Source organism: Balaenoptera acutorostrata, chromosome 1 (genome assembly GCF_949987535.1).
Source record: "Balaenoptera acutorostrata chromosome 1, mBalAcu1.1, whole genome shotgun sequence".
Taxonomy (NCBI): Eukaryota; Metazoa; Chordata; class Mammalia; order Artiodactyla; family Balaenopteridae; genus Balaenoptera; species Balaenoptera acutorostrata.
This window is the reverse complement of record NC_080064.1, coordinates 165,385,018-165,407,757: the sequence shown is the minus strand read 5'-3', so window position 1 is coordinate 165,407,757 and position 22,740 is coordinate 165,385,018. Positions and strand designations below refer to the sequence as shown.

The 22,740-nt window shown below is 46.0% G+C and overlaps 1 protein-coding gene and 1 pseudogene across 13 annotated transcripts in view; one reads left to right on the top strand and one right to left on the bottom strand.

Moving 5' to 3' along the window:
- Window positions 1-21,381, bottom strand: part of LOC103016856 (ras-related protein Rab-7b-like) — an 85,211-nt gene extending 63,830 nt beyond the window's left edge. For 7 of the 13 annotated variants that reach the window (XM_057545315.1, XM_057545320.1, XM_057545324.1 and 4 more), the window contains exons 1-4: window positions 21,132-21,362; window positions 13,456-13,524; window positions 12,789-12,915; window positions 11,856-12,071 (exon numbers count right to left, since the gene is read on the bottom strand). In XM_057545315.1, coding sequence (XP_057401298.1) covers window positions 11,856-12,071; window positions 12,789-12,915; window positions 13,456-13,508 — 396 coding nt within the window. In that variant the 5' untranslated portion in view covers window positions 13,509-13,524; window positions 21,132-21,362. Of the gene's footprint in view, window positions 1-1,549; window positions 3,455-3,994; window positions 4,092-11,855; window positions 12,072-12,788; window positions 12,916-13,455; window positions 13,525-19,926; window positions 19,987-21,131 lie in introns of those variants that run through there. The other 6 variants (XM_057545329.1, XM_057545326.1, XM_057545286.1 and 3 more) reach the window with 5 other exon arrangements.
- LOC103004631 (60S ribosomal protein L39-like) lies at window positions 18,787-18,943 on the top strand (annotated as a pseudogene).
- Window positions 21,382-22,740: the final 1,359 nt, after the last annotated feature.

Genomic DNA, 22,740 nt, shown 5'->3' with positions numbered 1-22,740 from the left:
CCTTCCTCAGTCCCTTCAAAGGGAGGTGGACATAACAGACACTAGCCAGGGAGGGAGGGCTTCCTTCTCCTGAGCTGGCTGACCAGGCCCACGCTGCTGGGCAGAGACTCAGGTCCCTGTTAACCCTTCTTCCCCAGGGTAGAGTCTTTGGAACAGTTGGTAAGCTCCCACTCTGGGCCAGATACTAGGTTAGACATCTGATCATATTTACTCACTTAATCCTCTAACAACCTTGTGAAATGGGTCTTTTTAGCTTCACTTTATAGATAAGAACACTGAGCCTCAGGGAGGTTCCGCAGCTTGCCTCAGATCACACAGCTAAGAAAGGCTGCAGCCAGCCACAGCTCAGTGCTCCCATGGCACCTGCGCTGCCCTCTTCAGGGCACTGCACAAGAATTGTGCTGCTGTTCTGTCTCTCCCACCGGACTGCAGGTTTCTTGAACTCAGGGTCAGGACTTTTAGCTCTTGGCCTGGCACCATGAGCCACTCAGTACAGGCTGAATGAATACGTCTCTACCCAAATGCAAACGCCAGTCACAGTTTGAGGATGTTAGATTGGAGAATGTTCTGGCAGCCCTGTGGGTTACTTCCAAAGACAATTGGTTCAACTGAGTTTAGTCTAATCAATTATTTTGGGGAAGAGGGAATGACCATATATTGATATTTGCTGTGCCTGATACTTTATAACCATTATTTCACTTTAAGGGAGCCAAGGTTTTTCTCCTGGAGAAAGAATCATTCTGCCCCTTTCCCTGAACCCAGGGCAGCCAGGGGGAGATCTGACACTGTTCCTTGTCAAATTGTCTCCTGCAGGTTCTGGGAAGTCTAGCTTACTGGGATTAAAGGAACCATCACTGTCCCCTGTCTCTTTGGCCTTTGCTGTCCCGGCCTCAGGAGTGGCAGCAGGGCCCAGGGGCTCATGGCTCTCTTTCACAAAGCCTCTGTTGTCCAGTGGCATTGCTCTGGTATTGTGAGGCTCGCTTCCTAAGACTGGAGGGGAGAAACTGGGGTCAGCTAAGCAGTCTGCCCTTTGGGGAGCCCGGATGACACCTCTGGCCCCCCACGCTTAGTCTCCCTGGAGCTGCTGCACTTGAGCAGAGCAGGGAGAGAGTCCAGGCCCTGGTCTTGGCCTCTGATCTCTAAGGTCCTCCTGCCTTTTGGGGCGAGGGGCCCCCGAACTGGCCACGACTGCTCTCTTCTGTGGAGCATAGATGTCCCTGGTCTGGTGAGCATCCAAGAAGCCTCACAGCTCCGGGAAAATCCTGAACTATTTGGATGAAGAATCAAGGATGGCCACATGGCTGATTATTATTTTCCTCACTAGTAACACACAAATAAATAATCATTAGGAATTAACAGGTTGTCATAATACCTTGATGGCATCTTTGGAATCCCAAAGGTTTTGCATCTTTTAAAGTTCTTTAAAAGACCTTAGGGTGGGCTTCCCTGGTCGTGCAGTGGTTAAGAATCCACCTGCCAATGCAGGGGACACGGGTTTGAGCCCTGGTCCGGGAAGATCCCACATGCTGCAGAGCAGCTAAGCCCGTGCGCCACAACTACTGAAGCAGGTGTGCCTAGAGCCCACGCTCCGCAACAAGAGAAGCCATGGCAATGAGAAGCCCGCGCACCTCAACGAAGAGTAGCCCCCACTCGCCGCAACTAGAGAAAGCCCACACGCAGCAATGAAGACCCAATGCAGCCAAAAATAAATAAATAAAAGAAAGAAAGCAAGAAAAGAAAAGAAAAAAAGTTAAAAAAAAAAGACTTTAGGGCAAGGACTGGACTTACCCTTCTCATTGCTCCCCCTTCTTTATATCCTGCCGCCGCCCCGCGGCCACCAGCTAATGAGCATTTTTCCGGGCACATCATCGGTGCTCAGGAGTTGCAGGAAAAATGGTAGTAAATTGCAATGAAGTCAAGTGCCTCTGATTCTCCAAGAGGCAGGGAGAGTCTTCATATGCTACGGCATGAGAAGCTGAAGCCCAGACTGGTGCCCAAGGTCACCCGGAGACAAAGCTAGGAAGACAAGCCCACACCTACAGCCCGATGACCTCTCTGTCCCTTCTCTACCACTGACAGTGACTGGGCCTGCCCAGAGTCCGGTTATGACAGACATTTTCTCTCACTTCTCCCGGCTCATTCTCTGTCTGGTTTTTATGGAGTAGTGATTAAATACACACTCTAGAATGTCAGTTGAGATTGTGTTGCAAATTAACATTCCTTTTATATCCCCTCACCTCTCCCACTCAACCTCAGAATGTCGCCCTGCGAAGAAAATGACCCACACAGCACTTTTCCCTTCCAATTCTAGTTACAGCTTCATGATGTTAAAAATCATCTTGTCTTCTTTTATTTATAAAATAACAGCTATTTATAATTTAGGCTCTGACTGTGGAAATAAACTCAGGGTGTCAGCCGTGGGGACATGGGAAGTATGAAAATTTTGAAGTGTTACTTCCATTGATTTTGTTTTGGCTGACAACATACTATTAACATTTTACTTTCCCTGTTACAATTTGGCTTGTTCATCAGAGGTCAAATGTTTGACAAAATTAGCCCACTTTGCAGACTTTTATTTATGATGCTTTTCCATCTCACATGCATTTTTTTTTAATCAATAAAAATGTAATAGTATTTATTTATTAGAAGAGTAATACATGGTAAAAGTACAAAAAGTATAAAAGCATAAAATGTGAGGGCTGGTCCCTGTTCCCAGAGGTAATTACTGTTAATAGCTTCTTATGTACATTCCAAAAGTTTTATATTACGCAGCTTCTTAAATAATAATTTTTAAAAGTCTTGAACTATGGAAACATAAGTAAAAGAAAGCAAAATATAAAATTTATTCTTCTTAAGAGCAATTATATAAAATATGTATGTCTGTGCTTAAGGATTAAAAAATGTTTTCTATGATTTAAAAATTACAAACCTATTAAAGAAACCTTGGGAAATATATAAACCTGGAAGGGAAAAAAGGAATTACTGATATTCCCATGTGAATATCAACCATGTTAGTCTATTTCTGGCTAATCCTTTTTTTTTTAATAAATTTATATACTTTTAAATTTATTTATTTTTGGCTGCATTGGGTCTTTGTTGCTGCGCGAGGGCTTTCTCTAGTTGTGGTGAGCGGGGGCTACTCTTCATTGTGGTGCGCGGGCTTCTCATTGCAGTGGCTTCTCTTGTTGCGGAGCACAGGCTCTAGGCGCACGGGATTCAGTAGCTGTGGCATGCAGGCTTCAGTAGTTGTGGCTCATGGGCTCTAGAGTGCAGGCTCAGTAGTAGTGGCGCACGGGCTTAGTTGCTCCGTGGCATGTGGGATCTTCCCGGACCAGGGCTCAAACCTGTGTCCCTGCATCGCCAGGCGGATTCTTAACCACTGCGCCACCAGGGAAGTCCTTCTTACAATTCTTTACAGGACAGTTCAACCACTCTGGCTGACAAAATCTTTCCACTGAGAACAATGTGACACAGTAGAGAGAGACTCAGATTTGGAGTCAAAGTCCAAAGTTACTAGGTCAGCTGTAACTATGTGAGCTGAGATTATAAGAGTCAAGGTGACCAATCCCCCAAAAACTTTCTACGGGGTTTCATCAGTCATTGACATATAATGCAGATCAATTCCCCTATTTCATATGAAGAAACTTTTAAAACCACAGATGTTAAATAAGGAAATATGAAATATGCCCTGAAATATCAAAAAGGAGAACCCACCAACTCCCTGGAAAAGGGAAAAATCAACTTCATTAAATATGAAAAATACTTCAATTATTCATTTGGTCAAAAGGTAGTAATCAGCCCCATAAAGTCATAATATATGTTCAGTTGGATTCAGTAAACTTTGCAGACTAATGTTCTGAGTTCATTTTTAGATCAAAAATCATTCACTTGGACCACAGAGCCCCTGGGCCCTCAGGTAGAGAGAAGAAAAGGACAGCCTAGAGAGAAGGGAGCCCCTTTTCCAGGAGTTCAATCTAATCAACAAATGACTGACCTGCTTTTGCCCAAACCCATGGTATCCATATCACTTGAAGGAAATTGCTGGGTGAAACCATAGGTTGCAGTGCCTTAGGATCCGCCAGGTCCGAGGCCTGGGTAACACAAAGGAAATGACAAAATGGCTATTTCTGGAGGGTGATTTAGGTTCATTTGGTTGCTCTCCGTGTGGATATGAATCCTCTCCCCTGTTTCAGTAACGCAGACAAAGTTAACTAAGCTACAGTAGTAATTCTCAACTGAGGGTGATTTTCTCCCCCAGGAGACATTTGGCAATGTCTCCAGATATTTTTGGTCACAACCAGGAGGAGGGGTGTTGCTGGCATCTAGTGGGTAGAGGCCAAAGATGCAGCTAAATATCCTACAATACCCAGGACAGTCCCCCACAACAGGAAATTTCCCAGCCTAAAATGTCAGTAGTGCCAAGGTTAAGAAATCCTGAGTTAAAGCATCCTCTGGGTACCCAGTCCTGAAACAGGACTTGGATAAACAAAAGAAGACAATACTTAAAACACAGAACAGAATATAACAAGTGAGCTGTGTCACATAAACACTGCAGTGAAGTTTTGAAAAGGAGACAAATGTGGGCAACAGAGAATCTGAAACTATGTGGAGGAGGTACAATTATGCTGTTTTTAAAAGCATGGAATGAGGAAAAATGCTTTAGGGAAGAAGAATAGCTTGAGTAAGAGTACAGAAGTGGGAAGGAGCTGGGTTATGGAAGAAACAGCGAGGAGGCGAGGGTGGATGATGCAGGTGAGTTACAGACGAGGGCAAATTAACTGCAGGGAAATGGACTGGCCAGTTTGCTCATGCATGAAAGTACAGAAATGACCTAGATACCTAAGGTCTCTTTCACCATCAACATTCTATGATTCTAGAACAGCGGGTCCCAACTTTTTGTGCATCCAAGTAGCTTTAAGTTATTTCTAAAACTACAGATGCCTGAAGCCCACTTCCCAAGATTCTGATTCAGTAGGACTGAGGAAGAACCAGAACATCCGTATTTTTAAAGCCTTTTGCAACATGATAAATACAATGAACACTGTTGCATTAATATATATGAAACTTGTTGAGAGTAAACACTGAGTTCTCATCACAAGGAAAACGTTTTTTTCTACTTCTATAATTTTTTATCTATATGAGATGATGGATATCACTAAACCAACTATGGTCATCATTTCATGATGCATGTAAGTCAAATCATTATGCTGTACACCTTAAACTTACACAGGGCTGTATGCCAATTATATCTCAAAACTGAAAGAAAAAAAGGAAAATCTGACACAGGCCAGAAAATCATCATTCTGACTCTTTACCCATTACAGTATTATCTGTATTACGTATTCAATGCTTCAGCTGAAGTAAAGTAATTCAACCTATTAACTCCCAACTCATGACTTTCTACTTTAACAATTATCTATGCCCTCTAACTCAATAATTCTGGGAGCCTATCCTAAATAACCAGAAAATAAAACAATGTTTTATTATATATTATACAACAAAGATATGTTATTTTTAACTTTTATTAAAATATAATTACAGTATCACTTTTAATGTCTAAAAATTGAATACAATATAAACGTTCCATCACAGTGAACAATTAAATAACGGCAAACTTATGACAGAATACTAATTAGCCACTAAAAATGACAATTACCTTTTAACAAAATAAAACACTTATAGTAACACTAAGGGAAAATATCAGGATACAAAACTACATATAAGGGTGTGTGTAGGACTCCATTTCTGTTAAAAATAGAGCTTAGAAACAAAACTAGAAGATTTGATTCAAACTGTTAACATTAGTTATCTTTAGGTTTGGGGATTATGGGTAACTTTATTTTCTTGTTTATAATTTTCCATGCTTTCCAAATTTCCTATAAAACATGTATTACTTTTCTAATTGGGGAGAAAAGTTGGCCTATTCTGCTGATATAGGCTGGACAGAAACAACAGTTTGTTCCAAGGCTAAAGAGATTTAAGTTTCAAAAATATATCTATGAATTAATTCTTATGAATACTTATTGAAGGCCAAAAATTTTAAAAATAGATCAAGACCACTAAATTCCTAAATAGTGATGAATGTAACACAGCATCCACATTTTAGAGCTACTGTAAGGAAGCAATCCTATAAACTCATTAGGTGGGGAGTGTTTCCTATAAACTCATTAGGTGGAGATTTGAAGGCACTGTGGACAATTTCCATCAAAGCTGACTGAGCACAGGGCAGGCAGGATCTACCTGGGATTTGGTGACATAACTAACTCATCTCCTGCCATGAAGGGAGCTCATCAGGGCCAAGAGACTACCTACTTTATGGTAAAAGAAATAATGGCAGGATCTGTTGAAATTAACATGCTTTGAAAGACGGGGCAAATATAATCTAGAAAAGTAGTTACTAAAATGGAAAGGTGGGACATTTGAAATTATTGCAAACTCTTAAATATTTCCTGCAAGGATTAGCCAGTAGTGGGGTACTAGGCATCCAGGATTTTCAAAGATTTCGAATATTCTATCCTTTTGCCCCCAGAAGCACACTCAAACTCGTAGACCAGGTGCCTCTATTTTAAAATAATGAAAGTAGGGATGTGGTTAGAGCTATGAACTACCACAATCACAATGTTCAGACGGCAACTGAAAGCAGAGGTTCAAGTAATCCTAACTACATACGTCCAAGTATGCATAATCCCACTGCACATTCCCAGCACACCTCAGAGGTGGTCCGAGCAACGGAGACGCTGGAAGAACCTTCATCTTATTAACCTATCCCGCTGGTGGGACACAGGGCTCAGTCTCTGTTAACCTACAGGGGCTCCACAAACCAAGTCTGCCCCTCCTTCTGGAGGCCCAGGCCACAGCCGTGCAGGCACCTGGAGATCATTGGTAGGAAAAACACTCTTTAAAAATGAAACAAAACAAAACCCAAAAAGACAAACAAACCCGACTTCTCAAAAGCTTTTCCAACCTGGAGTGAGAAATAGTTGAACGCAGTGGCAGAATATCAGGATGTCTGAAAGCCCAGTTTCACCGAGTAAAAGACCTGGAATGCGGCAAGTTAACTCAAAGGCCCGGGGCTGCACTAGACGTGGTGTGGTTGCAAAGACCGCCCAGACCGGCCCACAGTCTGGCCTCTGAACCGGTCGGCGGCCCGGGGAAAGCAGCCCGCGTCCCGCCGCCGGGAGAGGCCTGAGCGGCCGCTGCGCCCCTAATAGACCTGGGGCCCGGCCGACCGCAGACTGCCCACCAGGTGCCCCGACTCGGGGCCGGGAAGCTCGTCCGGGGCAGGCGCGTTACCTGCAGCAGATGCAGCTGGGCCACGAGGCGCCGCGGCAAATGGAGGAAGCAGTCGCGAGCGTTGGTGAAGGCCACGGTCACGGCCGCCCCGTCACCCCCAGCACCCGCCAGGCGACCGCTGCCCCACATCATCCGCAAGCGCTGTTCCCGCGGCCGCACCCTAGCCGACCGGGGCTAACCCGGCAGGCCGAGGACGTCGGAGCCGGAGAAGATCGATCGGCCCCGCCCCTAGCCCCGCCCCCTGCCCTGCCGCGCATCTGTAGCGGGCGGGTGGGGGCATGGAAGCCTGCTCCGGCTCTCCGGGCCTCTCCGCCGCGCCGCCTCACATGCATTTAATTAATTAATTTGTTTGTTTGTTTGCCTTTGGCTGCGCCGCATAGCATGTGAGATCTTAGTTCCCCAACCAGGGATCGAACCTGTGCCCCCTGCAGTGGAAGCGCGGAGTACTAACAACTGGACCGCCAGGGAATTCCCTAATATGCATTTATTTATTCTTTTTTCTTTTTTTTTTTAACATCTTTATTGGAATATAATTGCTTTACAATGGTGTGTTAGTTTCTGCTTTATAACAAAGTGAATCAGCTATACATATACATATATCCCCATACCTCATATGCATTTAAAATGATCAATTGTGTGTTGAGATTAGTATGTCAGATACATCTTAAACCAATCAAAAATAATGAAGAAAACATAATCCCAATGTTATGAATCAGCAGTAAGTCAGAAACTGCCTGAGTGTAGAGAAAGAATGCACATCCTAGTGAATAAATTCTTCATAGCATAGATGCTAGCAGAACTGTTCTTTCTAATAAACTAATTTTTTTTCACTTTTACCTTGTGTAGAAGGAGTAGGGGTTTTAAGAAAAATCTAAGTCAGCAATTTCTTTAAAATTATCCTGGTGAGGTATTGATTGATTGATTGATTGTGGTAAAATATACCTAAACATAAAATTTACCATTTTAACTATATTTAAGTGTACAGTTCGGTGGCATTAGTACATTCACATCATTGTGTAACCATCACCACTGCTCATTTCCACAGGTTTTTCATCATCCCACATCTAACATATATGTTTTAAATATTCATTTTCTCTTTGTTAAGTAGGAAGAGCTTCCCTATCTTCCCAGCCCACACCTCGGAGGTATTAAATTAAGGAGGGGAACAGTCACTTCCACGTATTAAGATTGCCATGTGCTTTATAGGCATCATTGCCTATAATCCTCAAACAACCTCATGAAATCTGAGTCTGGTCTCTATTTCACAAAGAAGCTGGAACTGGCCAAGCACACACACGAATTTGAGCCCAGAGAAGGTGCTCCTTCCGGTGGCCCTCAGCTCTTATCCACTCAAGCCTGTGCGAGCGGGGACTGTCTCCAGACTGGCTCTCCAAGCCCAGGGTGTGCCTCTCAACGACTGGCGGCATCCCCTGCTGGGTCTGTGCCGTTTGCGGGCAGCCGCTTCCCAGCCTCACCTCCGGCTCCACGATCCTGGGTCTCTGGATTGAAGTCCCTCTGTTCTCCCCACTTCCAGTTCCTCCTCTCCACTTCCCTGTGCTCATCTCATGGCTGCGAGCACTTCTTCACCTCTGTTCCTCCTGCTCTGCCTTCCTTCAAGCCCTTCCCTTGTCACCCTCTCCAGTGCGGGTTATTTCCACACCCTACTCAGTACAGACCCCAGAGACCTGGTTGGGCTTGCCTGGGTCTTTGCTACTTCTTTCAAACTTTTATTCTTCCTCTCTCTGCAGAACAAAGCTCATCATCCTGCAGCTGGGATTGGACCCCCTCTACCCCTCTGAGTCATCACTTATGCCTCCCATCCTGCCAGGTACCCCCTGATTCACTGAACACTTGCAATCTCGTGAAACTTCCTCTGCACGCAGCCCCCAACGCTCACGAGAGCCTCACACTTCCTTCCCCTGCAGCCGTCTTCACCTTCTCTCCACTCAGCCTCTCCTTCCCAGGCCCAGACCCAGGGCCTCCATTGTCTGGTCTCCTTTCCCCTCCCTCCTTCTGCCCTGTTCCTCAACCTCTGACAGCCTCCTGGCTCTTCAGCCTCTTCTTGTCTCTCCTCTTTCCTCCATGGGTTCTCAGCGAGTGCCCTTGCAGCTCTGTTCTTCAGCTACTCTTGTCTGGAAAAACCTTCCATCAGGTCCCTGGCTTTTACCCCATGTACCATTGTTGAAGAAAAACACAACATAGACTCCACTTCAAACTCCTGGTCTCCCTGAGCCCTTGGTGTCACCCATCAGTTCTGGTCTTTGTCCTTGACTAGCTCCTTCACCTGTTTCTCTGCAGAGTAACTGGCACAGCTTCACCATGATTCTTGAGATTCCTCCTGGGCTCCCTTCCTCCTCTCTCTCAGCAGAAGATGGTGCCTCTTATTTCACTGAGGAAACGTCGCACTCTCAGTCTTGAACTCCCTCGACTGCCCACCCCACGACTTGCAGGTATATGAAGCAAGATGTGAAATGGAAGTTTTGGCAGAGACACTACAGTGTGATTGATGCCAGGTATCAAGTTGGTTGGGAGACAGACCACCCCTGGGACTGTGCACATTTCCAAAGGTTCATGACCAAGAATCTGCTAGACGACTCTAACACCCCTGGCATGGATATAAAAGGATTGAAAAGGAGGGTTAGAAAGGATTTTTTGGGGGGGTACACCCCTCCTAAGAGGGAGACCATGTAAGGCCTCACCTCTGGACAAAAGAGGGTTTCAAGGAGGCCACTTGGAAAGGTTAACATATGACCCCTGGAGTTTGGTGGCTACAGTGGATTGGTATCTGATTGCATCTGAGGGATTTAAGGCAAAAGGCAACAGGGCAGAGAGAGGACAGACTGCACTGAGAATGAATTACCCTTGGCCCTACAATGGAGCCAGAATGCACGGTGTGTCTTATGAAAGAGAGGAGGTGGGCTCCACAGAGAGCTAGGCAGCCTGGAGCTGTTGTAAACCCCATCAGGAAGAGTGTCTGCAGGAGGAGGGGACCCCATGGAGTGGAGGATGGCTCTTAAGCTCCTAAATTAGGAGTTGAGGAAGAATATGCAAGACCCTTGTCAGGGGAGGTACAGTTAAATGTTCCCAGTGGAGGCTTCTTAGGACCCAAAAGAGTAATCCACCAAGAGACAGCTTGAAATACCGGACCGGGAGAGCACAAACTATCTTAAGACAGTACCAGTCAAATAAGGATCTTTTCGCTTCTCCTGACCTCTTATCCCTCTTTTTGCTTCATTCCTGATGGGCTCTGAAACCAAAATTATCCTGAGAAGGGGAGGAAGTGTAGACACATAAAGTTGGCAATGAGATGCCCCTCCTAGACCACAGTGTTCTCACTTGCAGCTGGCCCCAGTGGGAAAAAGAGAGACCCCTTGGCTGTGAATGAACTTAGGACTTTGATTCTTATTTGAGATTGGATATTTGTAATTAGAGAATTGACACTAAATTTGCAACCTGAAGTTACCATAGAATTGATGACTTCTAGATTTCTATTTCCAGCACAGACTTCTCCTTTGAAGTTTCATTCTTATGCGTTCTAAAGCCTACTGGTCATCCCCAATTAGTTGTTCTCCAAGCTCCTCCAACTCAGCATGTCAGAACCAAACTCATCTCTCTCTCTGAACAAGAGGCTCTTCTTTATGGAGGTAATAGCTTAGTTGGAAGCACCACCATCCATTCATCCACCCACCCATCCATCATTCCAAGTGATGCCTCAGTTCTCCTATCACTTTTCTCCATTTGAACACTTGTGAAAATGTGGTTCAAATATGAACCCCATTTATTTTCTCTATTTGAAATACTAAGACAACTTTTTCAGACACTCTTTTTGGTGTCCTTTGGGCTTTGTTTGGCACAAGAGCATCTTTTATAAATTGTCTACTTTTATTCTCTTCTCATTAGTAGGCAACGATGAACAGAGCTCTACTCAATGCCACTGCCATGGTAAACACCTACATAAGTGTGGTCACTGCAGCCATGGAGCAAGCAGATCATTTGTCAAGTGGTTGGCCAGATGATATAGAATATGCTTAAGCTAATAAGAAATAAATACTGTATTACTACTTTCCCAGAAAATTTGTAGTTTCAAGAATTCATAACTGCAGACCCCCTATCTGACCCTGGGTAGAAATACTGTTCTACAGGTTAATTCAAATCCCACCTGCCTACTTCTGGTGCCTTCATTCTTCCATTCCCTGTCTCTAGACAAAATTGCCTTCAAAATTGCTCACATCATGCTATTTCTTACCTTTGTTCTTGCTGTCTCTTCAGCCTGGAACCCACTTCCTTATAGGAAGCCCTTTCTATACTCTGGGCTTGAGTAGATAGATGCCCTTTCACTATGGTCCCCAAATATCCAAGGTGTATCTCTATGATTGCTTATGATTTATCTTATTGTATCATAATTGTTTTTAAATTATCTGCATCCATTACTAGACTGTAAAATTCTTAAGGTAAGGACTATGCCTGATTCAACTCTGTATGTGTGGGACTTAACTCAGTGCCTGGCATATAGCCAGTCCTCACATGTTTGGTGAATGAATGGATGAATGAGTCAGCGGTACCTGCCGGTCTGCCAGATCGATCTTGTTCCCCAGCACCACCATGGGGTAGGACTGCTCCATTGGAATGGTTTTGGCTAGAACATCACCCCTCCAGGTTTCCAGGGCTTCAAAGGTCTCCACGTCAGTGACATCAAAAGCCAGGACGCAGCCATCAGAGCCTTTGTAGAATGTAGACACCATGGAGCGGAATCGCTCCTGTCCTCCTGTGTCCCAGATCTGGAGGGGAAGAACAGAGGCTCCATGGGGCTGTGATGAGTGGCTGAAGGTAGGCCCAAACAGGTCACATCATGTCAAAGCTTCCTTTTCTGGGTAGGGGGCAGATAACCCTGGCACAGGTGCATGAGGTCCTTTCACACACAGGCATCACACACCCTGTCACCCATGTACACTACAGAATCTCTGCACTAATATTTAACATCCCAAGAGTACTTTCACATCTGAGTCCTCATTTTCCACCTGGGGCATCAGGACAGGCATTGTTCTTCCACCTGATAGATTTGGACCTTGGGAGTGACTTGCCCAAGTCCACTTGGCAATTTTTCCAGGGAACCTGAGCCTTAGGGGGCCTCTTAATTCTGGATTGGTGCTCTCCCTTCTAGATCAGGGATCAGTAAATTTTTCCATAAAGGGACATATAGTAAATAACAAGCTTTGCAGACTATATACCGTCTGTTGCCACTACTCAATTCTGCTGTTGTACTGTGAAAGCAGCCATAAGACCGTGAGTAAACAAACGGGCAGGGCTGTGTTCCAATAAAACTTTATTTTCAAAAGCAAATGGTGGACCAGATTTGGCCCATGAATTAAAGTTTACTGATCTATGCTCTAGACTCTTCTAGCTCCTGGTGCACATTGCTGTGTGAGTGGCCGTCCAGGGAATGTGGGGTGATATTCAGGTGTGTATGTTGAAGAGGGGATGAGAGGGCGGCTCACCTGTAGCTTCAAAGTTATGTCATCCAGTATGATAATCTTGGAGAGGATGCTGGCTCCCAGTGTGGTCTGATAGTCCTCGTAAAATGTCTTGTGCACGAATCGGTGGAGGAGGGAAGTCTTTCCAACACTAAGGAAAAAAACCCAGACACATGTGGACACACTACAAACACACACACACACTCACACACATATCCATACCTTTCTCAACATCTTACCATGACCCTCTCACCACTGTCTCTCTCTGAGATTTTGAATTTCTAACATTTGCAGTTTGAGTAGCTTGCTAATACTAGGGAATGGACACTAGAAGCAGGGACCAAAGTGAGCAGAGAAGTTTGCAGAGAGCCGAGTGCCTCACAGCAAAATGGTCAGGTCTTTGCTGTATGTGGCAGGAGGTAGGAGGGCAGAGAGATGCTAAATGGCTTGCCTAATTCACATACCTAGTTACTGCAGAGTTAACTGCAGAGCCGGGGTCAGAAACCAGGTAGCCTGACTCCCAGTCTCTTTCTCCCATCTCAGCTCTCTTCCCTGGGGTGGAATGCCCTCCCTGGTGCCACTCTGAATCAGAAAGGGACCCATGCAAGGTGGGAGCAAATATAGGATGTCTCACTGTTCTTGGGTAGGGGCTTCTTCCCAACCCCCAGACCCCCAGCTGAACTTGGCTTACCCCAGGGCTCCGATGATGATGAGCTTGAGGTCCACCTTCTTCCGAGGATTCATGGAGGGGCTTCAGAGCCTGTAGGGAAACAGAAGTCATCTACATGCTGGCCAGAGTAACCCTGTGGCCATTGTCACTGGGGCTGGTGTCTACTTTCCCCTCGTCATGTGCAGAACTCTGCCCTGGGCTCGGATGGGGTTGTTCTCCAAGTGAGGCGGATGACTCAGCAACCCTTACACACCCACCTCCTCACTTCCCCTGGGGGTCTCCCTGAGGCTGGAAGGATGGTGGCCCCACCCCATCCTAGGACAGGCACACCTCTTACGTTTCAGCTCTACCGACCCCGCAGGGCACCAAGGCTGGACTGGACTGAACAGAGGCCTCGCAGACAGCCTCTGTTCCAAGCCTGGAGCCAGGGATGCAGGGCAGTGCGGGAAGAGGAGATGGGGGTGGGACAAGGGGTCCATTGTTAGGACCGCTGAGAGGCTTTGGATGGAAGAGTGGCCTTCCTTCAGCCCGAGGTGTTGCTGCATTGGCAGAATCAAAAGGCTCTTCTCTAATGCAGCTGGTGGGGGTGTAACTGGTACACGTTTCTGGAAAGCTGCTTGGCAGCAAGTATTGAGAGCCTTAAAAATGTCCCTGCCCTCCACTTCTAGGAATTTGTCCTAAAAAAATAATCTGAAACGCAGGCAAAGACTCTTGTTCAAGAATGTTCTTTCCCAGCGTCATTTATAAACACCCAACAATAAAGAAGTGGTTAAAAAAAATCATGGCACACGATGAACTCTTAAGCAGTCATTAAAATGGAGTTTGTGAGCATATTATAATAACGTGGGAAAATGCTTATGCCATAGGATCTAAATGAAAAACAGAAGACACTAAACTGTACATACCATACCGCCCCCCCAAGTACTGAAATGAATTCCTACTTGCATGGAAAAAGATCTAGAAAGAAATATATAAAAAACGTAAGTCGTTAATTCTGGGTGGTAGGAAACTATGATTTTAACTTTGTTCTCTATACTTTTTAGTATGTTCCAATTTTTTTTTAACAACAAACATGTCAAACATGTATTGTTCCTATAAGAGAAAAATACTTGTATGTATGTTTTATATATATAAATTATATATGTATATATATTGTGATTATTAACAAGATAAAGCAAAACTGTCCAAGGGAATTATGCTTAACTGGCTCTTTGGTTCTACCCTTACGTGCACACACATATATACTATTCCCAACTCCTGGGTATTCTGACGTTGGATGCAGTAGAGGTATTGAGTTAACACTGATCTGACTCTGCCTGGTTGAGGTAGCAAAAGTTGGCCAGCTTGAACTTGCCTGGTACTGGGAAAAAGCTCTCAACTGGATGTCCTGAGGTTTGGGTTCTAGTTCTCACTTTGCCACTGTGTGACCTTGGGCCAGTTACTTCCCCTCTTTGAGTCTTGGCTTTCCAACTAGAGGATGAGCCATCTGGGCCCCAAAGACCCAAGGCCCCTTCTGGTTGACAAATGCTTTATCTGCTGGAGTGTAACTCACTGGGCCACGAGAGCCTTGCACTGGACACTGGGAGGAGCAAAAGACAAAGCAAATAGGAGCCCACTCCAGGGAGTCATCAGGGGAGAAGGGAAAGGGGTGAGTGATTACAGCAGAGAGAAAATGTAAAGTGCCCCGACAGAGGCCCCGAGAAACTGCTGTGAGAATTCAGGGCTGGGGGAGAAGCTGCCAATCCAACTGGGCCCTGAGGAAATGACACATGTAGTTGGGAGTGATATTCCCAGGAGGAAATGAAATATCAAAGCTCTGTGAACAGGGGAGTGGAGAAGGTGGATGGTTTGCTTCAGGGAAGGGTGAGGTGAAGGGTGTGGAGAGAGAAAAGCCTAGAAAGGAAGCAAGATTAAGATGGGTCATGAATACAGACCAAGGATTCTGTCATTCATTTATTCATTCGTCAAACATTTCCCACACTTCAGACAGGCAGAGGAAGAGAATTCAAAGTATTAACAGGGGCTGGTATTTTGTAATGGGTGTCACCGCCTACAAGGAAACCAGCCAAGGGAGAAGTGACTCAGAAGCTTCTGAAAGGCATGTGTCTCTAAGCATCAGTTACCACTCGGGAAGGGGAGCAAGGGTGAGCTCTTTCCTAAAGGCTTTGGTACAACCCGCTAACTTGGCCTCAAAAGCCAACAGAGTGCCCGAAAGGGGGTCAGAACAAAAGAGAGGCAGGGGAAGTGGGAAGGGAACCAGCATTGGTTGAGCACCTGCAGGGGCTGCTCTGTAGAGCTTAGGAAATCATGAGCTATGAGATGAGTACAATGGGGGCTCAGAGAAGCCAAGTCACTCATAACTCATCTAAGGCCCCACAGGTAGTATATGGAAGAGCTAATGTGTGAATCAAAGGCCAGAGAAGGCTGCTCTGTGCCATGTTGCCCGCTGACGTCCTGAGTTTGAATCGGTAGAATCTGTGTGCACAGGATCTAGGGCGCTGGGCTCAGGTTTGGTGAACCCCAACAAAACCTTGGTAGAGCTGTAGGGGATCGAGAGAAGGGCAGCCAAAGTGACAAGAGCCACAGTGGAAGCCAAGGGAATGGGCTGCTGAACAGGAGCTGTCGTGTGTGGACTAACCACAGGGGTCAAAAGAGCATCTTGAGGCAGAGGGGAGCAGATTCACACGTTGCCATGCGGAGTTGTCAACGCTCACACTATAAGCTAAGGTTTACTCGCCTGGTGGTGTTGTAGAGCACTTTGTGAATATGCAAATAAACATATCATCGTGAGGTTAATAAATGAATACATTATTATACTACATTTAACACACATAGTACATTATTATAATGCATTTATGGCAGAAATTAAGGGTTCAAGAAATGTTAGCACACAGAAATATCTTGTGGGATTGATACTACTCTTATCTCTGTTCTACCACTGAAGAAACAGGTGTTTAGAGAAGTTAAGTATGTAGTTCATCTCTAAAAGCATGGTCTGTAAGTGGCAGAACTGGGACTTGAATACAGACAGGCCTGACTCCAGAGATCACACTCTTAGCTGCTAGGTCCTACTTACTGCCTTCTGTGAAACTAGAATGAGGATCACACACCCTGCCACTTGGTGCCCCTGTCGGAGAGTCTGGGGGGCTGGATGGTTTGGGTTTGACATGGTGCAGCAGAGCTGGTGTGCATATGAAGGGAAAGCTGGGGTTGAGGGCAGGGTAGGTGGAAAGTGTATGTGTATAACAGAGGATCAATATCCACTATGTGTAAAGCACTCTACAGACAATCAAAGACAACACAGAACATAAAAGCGGGCAAAGAATACGAATAAGTAACCAGTAGAGATCTTATAAATGATAAGTAGTAAGCTTTGGGAGATACTTAAACTTACTAATTTTTAAGGCCATGCAAAGTTAAAAAATACCACTTTTTAACCCACCAGAGTGGCAAAAATTAAAAAGATTGATGATAATATTTAGTGTTGACAAGCGGGTGGGGGAAAACTCTTGTTTATTGCTGATAGACTATGAATTGGCACCGTCTCTTTTGGAGAGCAGTTTGACATTATCAAAATTTAATATGCATACACCCTAGATTCTAATTCTAGAAGTCTATCCAACCGAAATACACATATGCTCAAACATGCATTTTTACAAAGATAATTGCTGAAGAACATTGTAACCTAAATGTCCATCAATAAAAGACCCTTGGCATAAATTATGATCCATACATACTCGAATACTAGGCAGTTTTTAAATGAGTGAAGTAATGAAGTGGAAAAATATGACAATTTAAGTGAAAAAAAAAATCACTGAACATTTTGTATAGTATGATCCCAATTGTATAAAAACAACCCTATGTGTGTGACTATATGTTTAATATTATATTTATGCTTGTCCTGCAGTACATAGAAAGCTATGGATAGATACATACTAAATGATTAATAGGAGATGGGGAAAGGTAGATTAGAGGCAAGGAGCTATTGTTTTATTTTATATATGTCTTGTGTTAAAATTTGTTACACAAGTCTAAGTTGTTATTGTAATTAAAATATCAAATAGGGCTTCCTTGGTGGTGCAGTGGTTAAGAATCCGCCTGCCAATGCAGGGGACATGGGTTTGATTCCTGGTCCAGGAAGATCCCACATGCTGTGGAGCAACTAAGCCCGTGAGCCACAACTACTGAAGCCCACGCACCCAGAGCCCGTGCTCCGCAACAAGAGAGGTCACCACAATGAGAAGCCCGCACACCGCAACGAAGAGTAGCCCCCACTCCCCGCAACTAGAGAAAGCCCGCGCGCAGCAACAAAGACCCAACATAGCCAAAAATAAATAAATAAATAAATAAATATTTAAAAAATTAAAAAAATGAAAAAAGCCTGGTGAGGACTTTTCAGTGTATGTGACATGAAGTCCAGTTTCCTGGCTTAAATTCCTGGAATTCCTCACTACGTCTAAAAATATATATATATATCAAATAAAGACAACATTTCTTTATAAAGAGCAGGTGGAAGGATGGCAGCCCAAAGTCATCTGAGTGTGACTTCCTGACAGGACAAGTCACTTTTGTGTCTGGGGCAGGAGAGAGAGGCCTCCTGGGACTCCGGAGTGATCATGAGTTTTGGAGTCAGAGTTTTCATCCCACCTCCATATATTTGTGACCTTGGGAGAGTTTCTTAACCTTGGTGAGTCTGTTCCCTTGTGGGTAAAATAGACATCGCTCATGGCTGTGGCTGATTCTGCAGTGTGGCATGTGTCATGTTCTTAGAGCAAATTGGAAAGACCTGGTTAAACGGTTAAACACGGTAGGGGGCAAGATACCTGATTTGTAGTGCCTGCCACTTTCAGTGGTGTAAATACTCCCACCATGGCTGATTTCAAGCTACCAGTGTGGATCATTCTCCAGTTCACTACAGAAGGACCCCAAAGTTCATCTAGTCTAACCTCCTACCCAGTGCTTGAGCCACCTGCACCATATTCATGGAAAGATGGCCAGACTTGCCCCACAGAACTTGCCTCCACTAGGGGTGGGTTTCTCCTGGAAACCACAGAAAGAATGCTCAGTTCCTCTGCTACATGCCAGCCCTCCTGAGATTTAAAGTCTTGGAGTTTTACTTGAGTCTTTTCTTCTCCAGATTCTTATAACTCACCTCAGCCTTTACTCTGAGCCCCCTTCACTCACCACTGCCCTAGTCCTTCCTCTGCATGAGCCCTCAAAGCCTGCTATAATGCAGATTCCCCTACACCTGCCAGAAGGGCAGGGATTTGCTGAGACTGCTCTTTATAATAGCCTGTCTCTCTCTTCCCTTCTCCACCACCTTGGTGTGTGTGGTTGACTCTGTTCCTTGCCATGCCTTCTCACAAGACATTCAGGATCAAGCAATTCCTGGCCAGGAAACAAAAGCAGAATTGTCCCACTCTCCCAACGGATTTGCATGAAAACTGGTCACAAAATCAGGTACAACTCCAAGAGGAGACATTGGAGAAGAGCCAAGCTGGGTCTGTAAGGAATCACACACGAGATGGCCCACATATCGATGCTGTATCAAGGTCACTGGCATCTTACCATATGTAGCTGAAAACATCGCCACCGTCTGGACAGCAGGACATGTTCTATTGGGAAAAATGATTTTTCTCTTTGTCTCTATGCTTCTGCACTAGCAGGTTGGTTCAGTAGTAAATACGTGAGCCCTTTTGTTTGAAAAATAAAATAATATAAAACAGCCTGGTCGTTGGTCCCAGGATAACTAGCAGCAAGAGGGTGACCAGGACTACATCACTGGCAGTGGAGGGTGGCTTGAGGGTAGACACTGGATGGGCTCACCAGGGAACCACGTGCAGATTTCAGACTGTGGCTGAAGGTCCTTCTTGTATCCTTTGGGCTCTGCCCTTGGCTGGGCTTTGGCAATGTCTGTCCTTTTAAGCCTCCTTCCTCCCACTCAGCTGACTCAGATACTTTAAACCAGTGCATCCTCCTAGAGGCCAGACTGAGTCATCACCTTCCACTGTTAAATAACAGTGAAAAGCAGGTTTGCAATGCAGGGCCCCCCTTCAGCCAGCTCAGGTCCGAACAGAGCAGAGTCTGCCGGGGACTGTTCTCCACTGCATGTGGCTAACTGTTCTCCCCATCTTGCCTGGCAGGACTTCTAAGCCCTAGCCTTGCCCATCTGCCAAAGCTCAGTGTAGCTCAGTGCCCAGGGAGTGAGAAAGATGGAGTTGATGCCTCCCCAGTGCCCCCACCCCATGCAACACATTTTTTTTAAAGTCAGTCTTCTAAGAACTCTTGGACCTGCTCTGCTTTTACCTTCCCACTTTGCTTCTCTCTCTACCCTCCTGGCCCCAGCCGGGACCCAGACACAAGCTTCAGCCTAAAAGAGGTGTTGGGTGAGGTGTCATTTCTGCTGACAGGGAGGAGGGATGAGAGGCAGTGAGCAGGGGCAGCTGAGATTCCTGAAGCAGGCAAAGCCTCCCCCTCCTCATATCATCTTACCCCACGTCACAGCCTCCCCTCTGTGCTCCCACGCCTTGGAAAATGACAAATGTATCCACCCTAAAACATAAATGGGATTTACAATCTTGAAGTAAGTTTGCATTTGAAAAGAGGCTATCGGGGAGCATAAGTCTTTATTGCCTCTCAGGAAGGCTTACAAGTCTGCCTCACCCACCCAAGTCATAGCAGGTTTAGACCTGCTCTCTCCGGGAAGTGTACCCACAGCCCTGGTTTCAGGAGGCTCAGCACTCCTGTTCTTTAAGTTCTTTGGGGGTATTAGTTCTATTTCCCCAAGTAGACTGTCAGTGCCCAGAGGGCAGGACAGTGCCTCACACCTCTCAGTATCCCTCCAAAGAGTCTGACCCATGCTGGGAATACTGAGTCTTCAATAAATAGTCATCTATCTATCCGTCCATCCATTCCCATCCATCCATCCATCCATCCATCCATCTTTCTGTCCATCCATCCATCCATCCATTCATCTGTCCATCCGTCCATCAATCTATCCATCCATCCAGCACATGTACTACATGCCTACCACGCACTATGTAGGTCTGAGGATATAGGTAAGTTACTATCTCCATGTGACCTGTGGTGGGGGATTGATCTGTAAGTTAAAGAAATTATTTTTATTAATATACAATGCTAGCAACTATAGGACATTTTGCAGTTAACAAAATGCCATCATAGCCCAGTGGATTTCAGAGTCAGGAACAACTAGTTTGTGACAAGCTGAGACTAAAATCCGGGCCTGTCCAACGCTGTTCATTGGCTTCCCAAGCACCACAGAGCTGTGCTGAGAGGCGTATTTACAGTTTAGAACAAGAGGGACACTTTCCTACTCCAGGGGTTCCCCCTTCCCCGATGAGACCCTTGGGTTGACACGGTTCCGTCCCAGAAGGTGCCCTGTCAAAGTGGCGAGGAGACTCTGGGTGCTGGCAGGACACGGTCCTGCTGAAGGGCTCCGGTCTCTGGCTGGCCCTTCTCTGACTGTGCCGGCAGCTGCATCGCTTCGCTGCTGACAGCGGGCCGTGCAGAGCCCCGAGCCGGGCCCCAACTCCCCTGGCTGGGCAGGGAGTCCTTTCTGCCTTGGCTCGCTGCCACCCCCTGGGAGTTACTCAGGCGTGGGTGTTCTTTGGGCTGCAGCTGACAGATTCTAAGCCTCCCTTGCCTCCACTCCTCCCCGCACCCCGAAACCCAAATACCTCTGGGGCTGCTGGAATAGACAGGAACCGAGAAAAGCTTGCAGGGCCCTTTCAGCCTCTGACGGCAGGCGGGGGTTCTCTCTGAGTCGGGGGTCTCCTCTTAGAGCAGCAGTCTCAGCCGGGTCAGAGGAAAAAGGCTTTGGGAGTAAAAAAGAGTTTGTTGAGGCTAAGCCACTTCCTTCTGAGTTTTCCTCCTCTCCCTCTCATGCACAAACTTGGGAAAGTTGCAAAAGAGGCTGGGCTGGGGTGACCTCAGCCGTGTGGGTGGAGGGAGTGGGAGGATGGGAAAGCCAGGCTTCCGAGCTGACTGGATTTGGGGCCCCTTGAGAATTTAGTTTACAGGGACTCTGGTCCTGGGGGGAGTGAGGCATAGGAGGCATGAGGGTGGGCCCTTGTGGGTCAGAGGGTCTGCAAGGTAACGTACCAGTTTGTGGGCACCATAAAAAACCTCTGGCTGCTTTTAGGAACTTCTGCCTCTGCTGCTGGAAGCCGCCCAGTAAAGGGGCCCTTTTGTTGGTTGAATTATCAGACTCACATGTGTAATAGATTCCCTCCTGCCACCGGCCTGGTTGGGAGACGTTCTAGTCCTCATGCCTTGCCCTCACTTTAATACTGCACACCACATCTCCACACACACACACACACACACACACCGCATCAACACACACACACACACACACACACACAGAACCAGACTTGTGAGATGGGAGGCAAGTCCTGACATCTCCCTGTGCCTCTCGGATGAGAATGTGTGGCCCAACCTGAAGTTCTTCGGAGACTACAGGAAGTTAAAATGTTAGCGTGAGGCAGGTTTGAGCTGCCTGGAACTATGCCTTGGGTAACTATGGTTGGCAGATTGAACGGGAATAAAGTGAGTTTAGACACGCCCAAATGGATCCCTTTAAGGCTTGTAATACACTCGCTGCGCCCCTCCGTTCCCACATTCCTCCTGAGATGGGGTTTTTCCTCCTTGGAGTTCCATCCTTTGTTTAATAATCCTCACTCTCAAAAAGTTCTTCCTTTTCTCCAGTCTGAGTCTCTGACGCTGCTTCATTTCTACTGTCTAGGTCTGTCTGGTCAGGTAGACTCTACATTCCTCAAGGGTGGACTTAATATCCCTGAACCCACACTAGGCCACATGCAGTGCTAGATACAGGCCCTGGAGAGGAGTTTTTGGTGGAACAAAAGCTCCGGTTGAAGCTCATTTCTTTGTTTCACTAGCAAACATGCCTGGAGGGAGGGTGCAGTGATTTCCATGAAGTGTAGTATTGGACAGGATACATTACATTTGGAAAAATTCTAGGGCATATTCCACTTGGTTTACTTTGGAAAGGGTGCATCAATTTGCCCTCAGGACAACCACTGGTTTATGACAGCCAATTTGCCCATAATTTGGTGCCCTTTGGAATCCCCTGCCCCCCCATTCTTCTGCTTTTCTGAGATCAGGTTTTAAATGAATGTGTGTGTGTGTGTGTGAGAGAGAGAGAGAGAGAGACAGAGAGAGAGAGAGAAAGAGAGAGAGAGACGGGTATCTGTAGAGGTATAGAGGCACATTTGAGCCTCTTTCAGAGAACATGTAAAAGTTACCATGGGCCCGACGGCTGCTGTG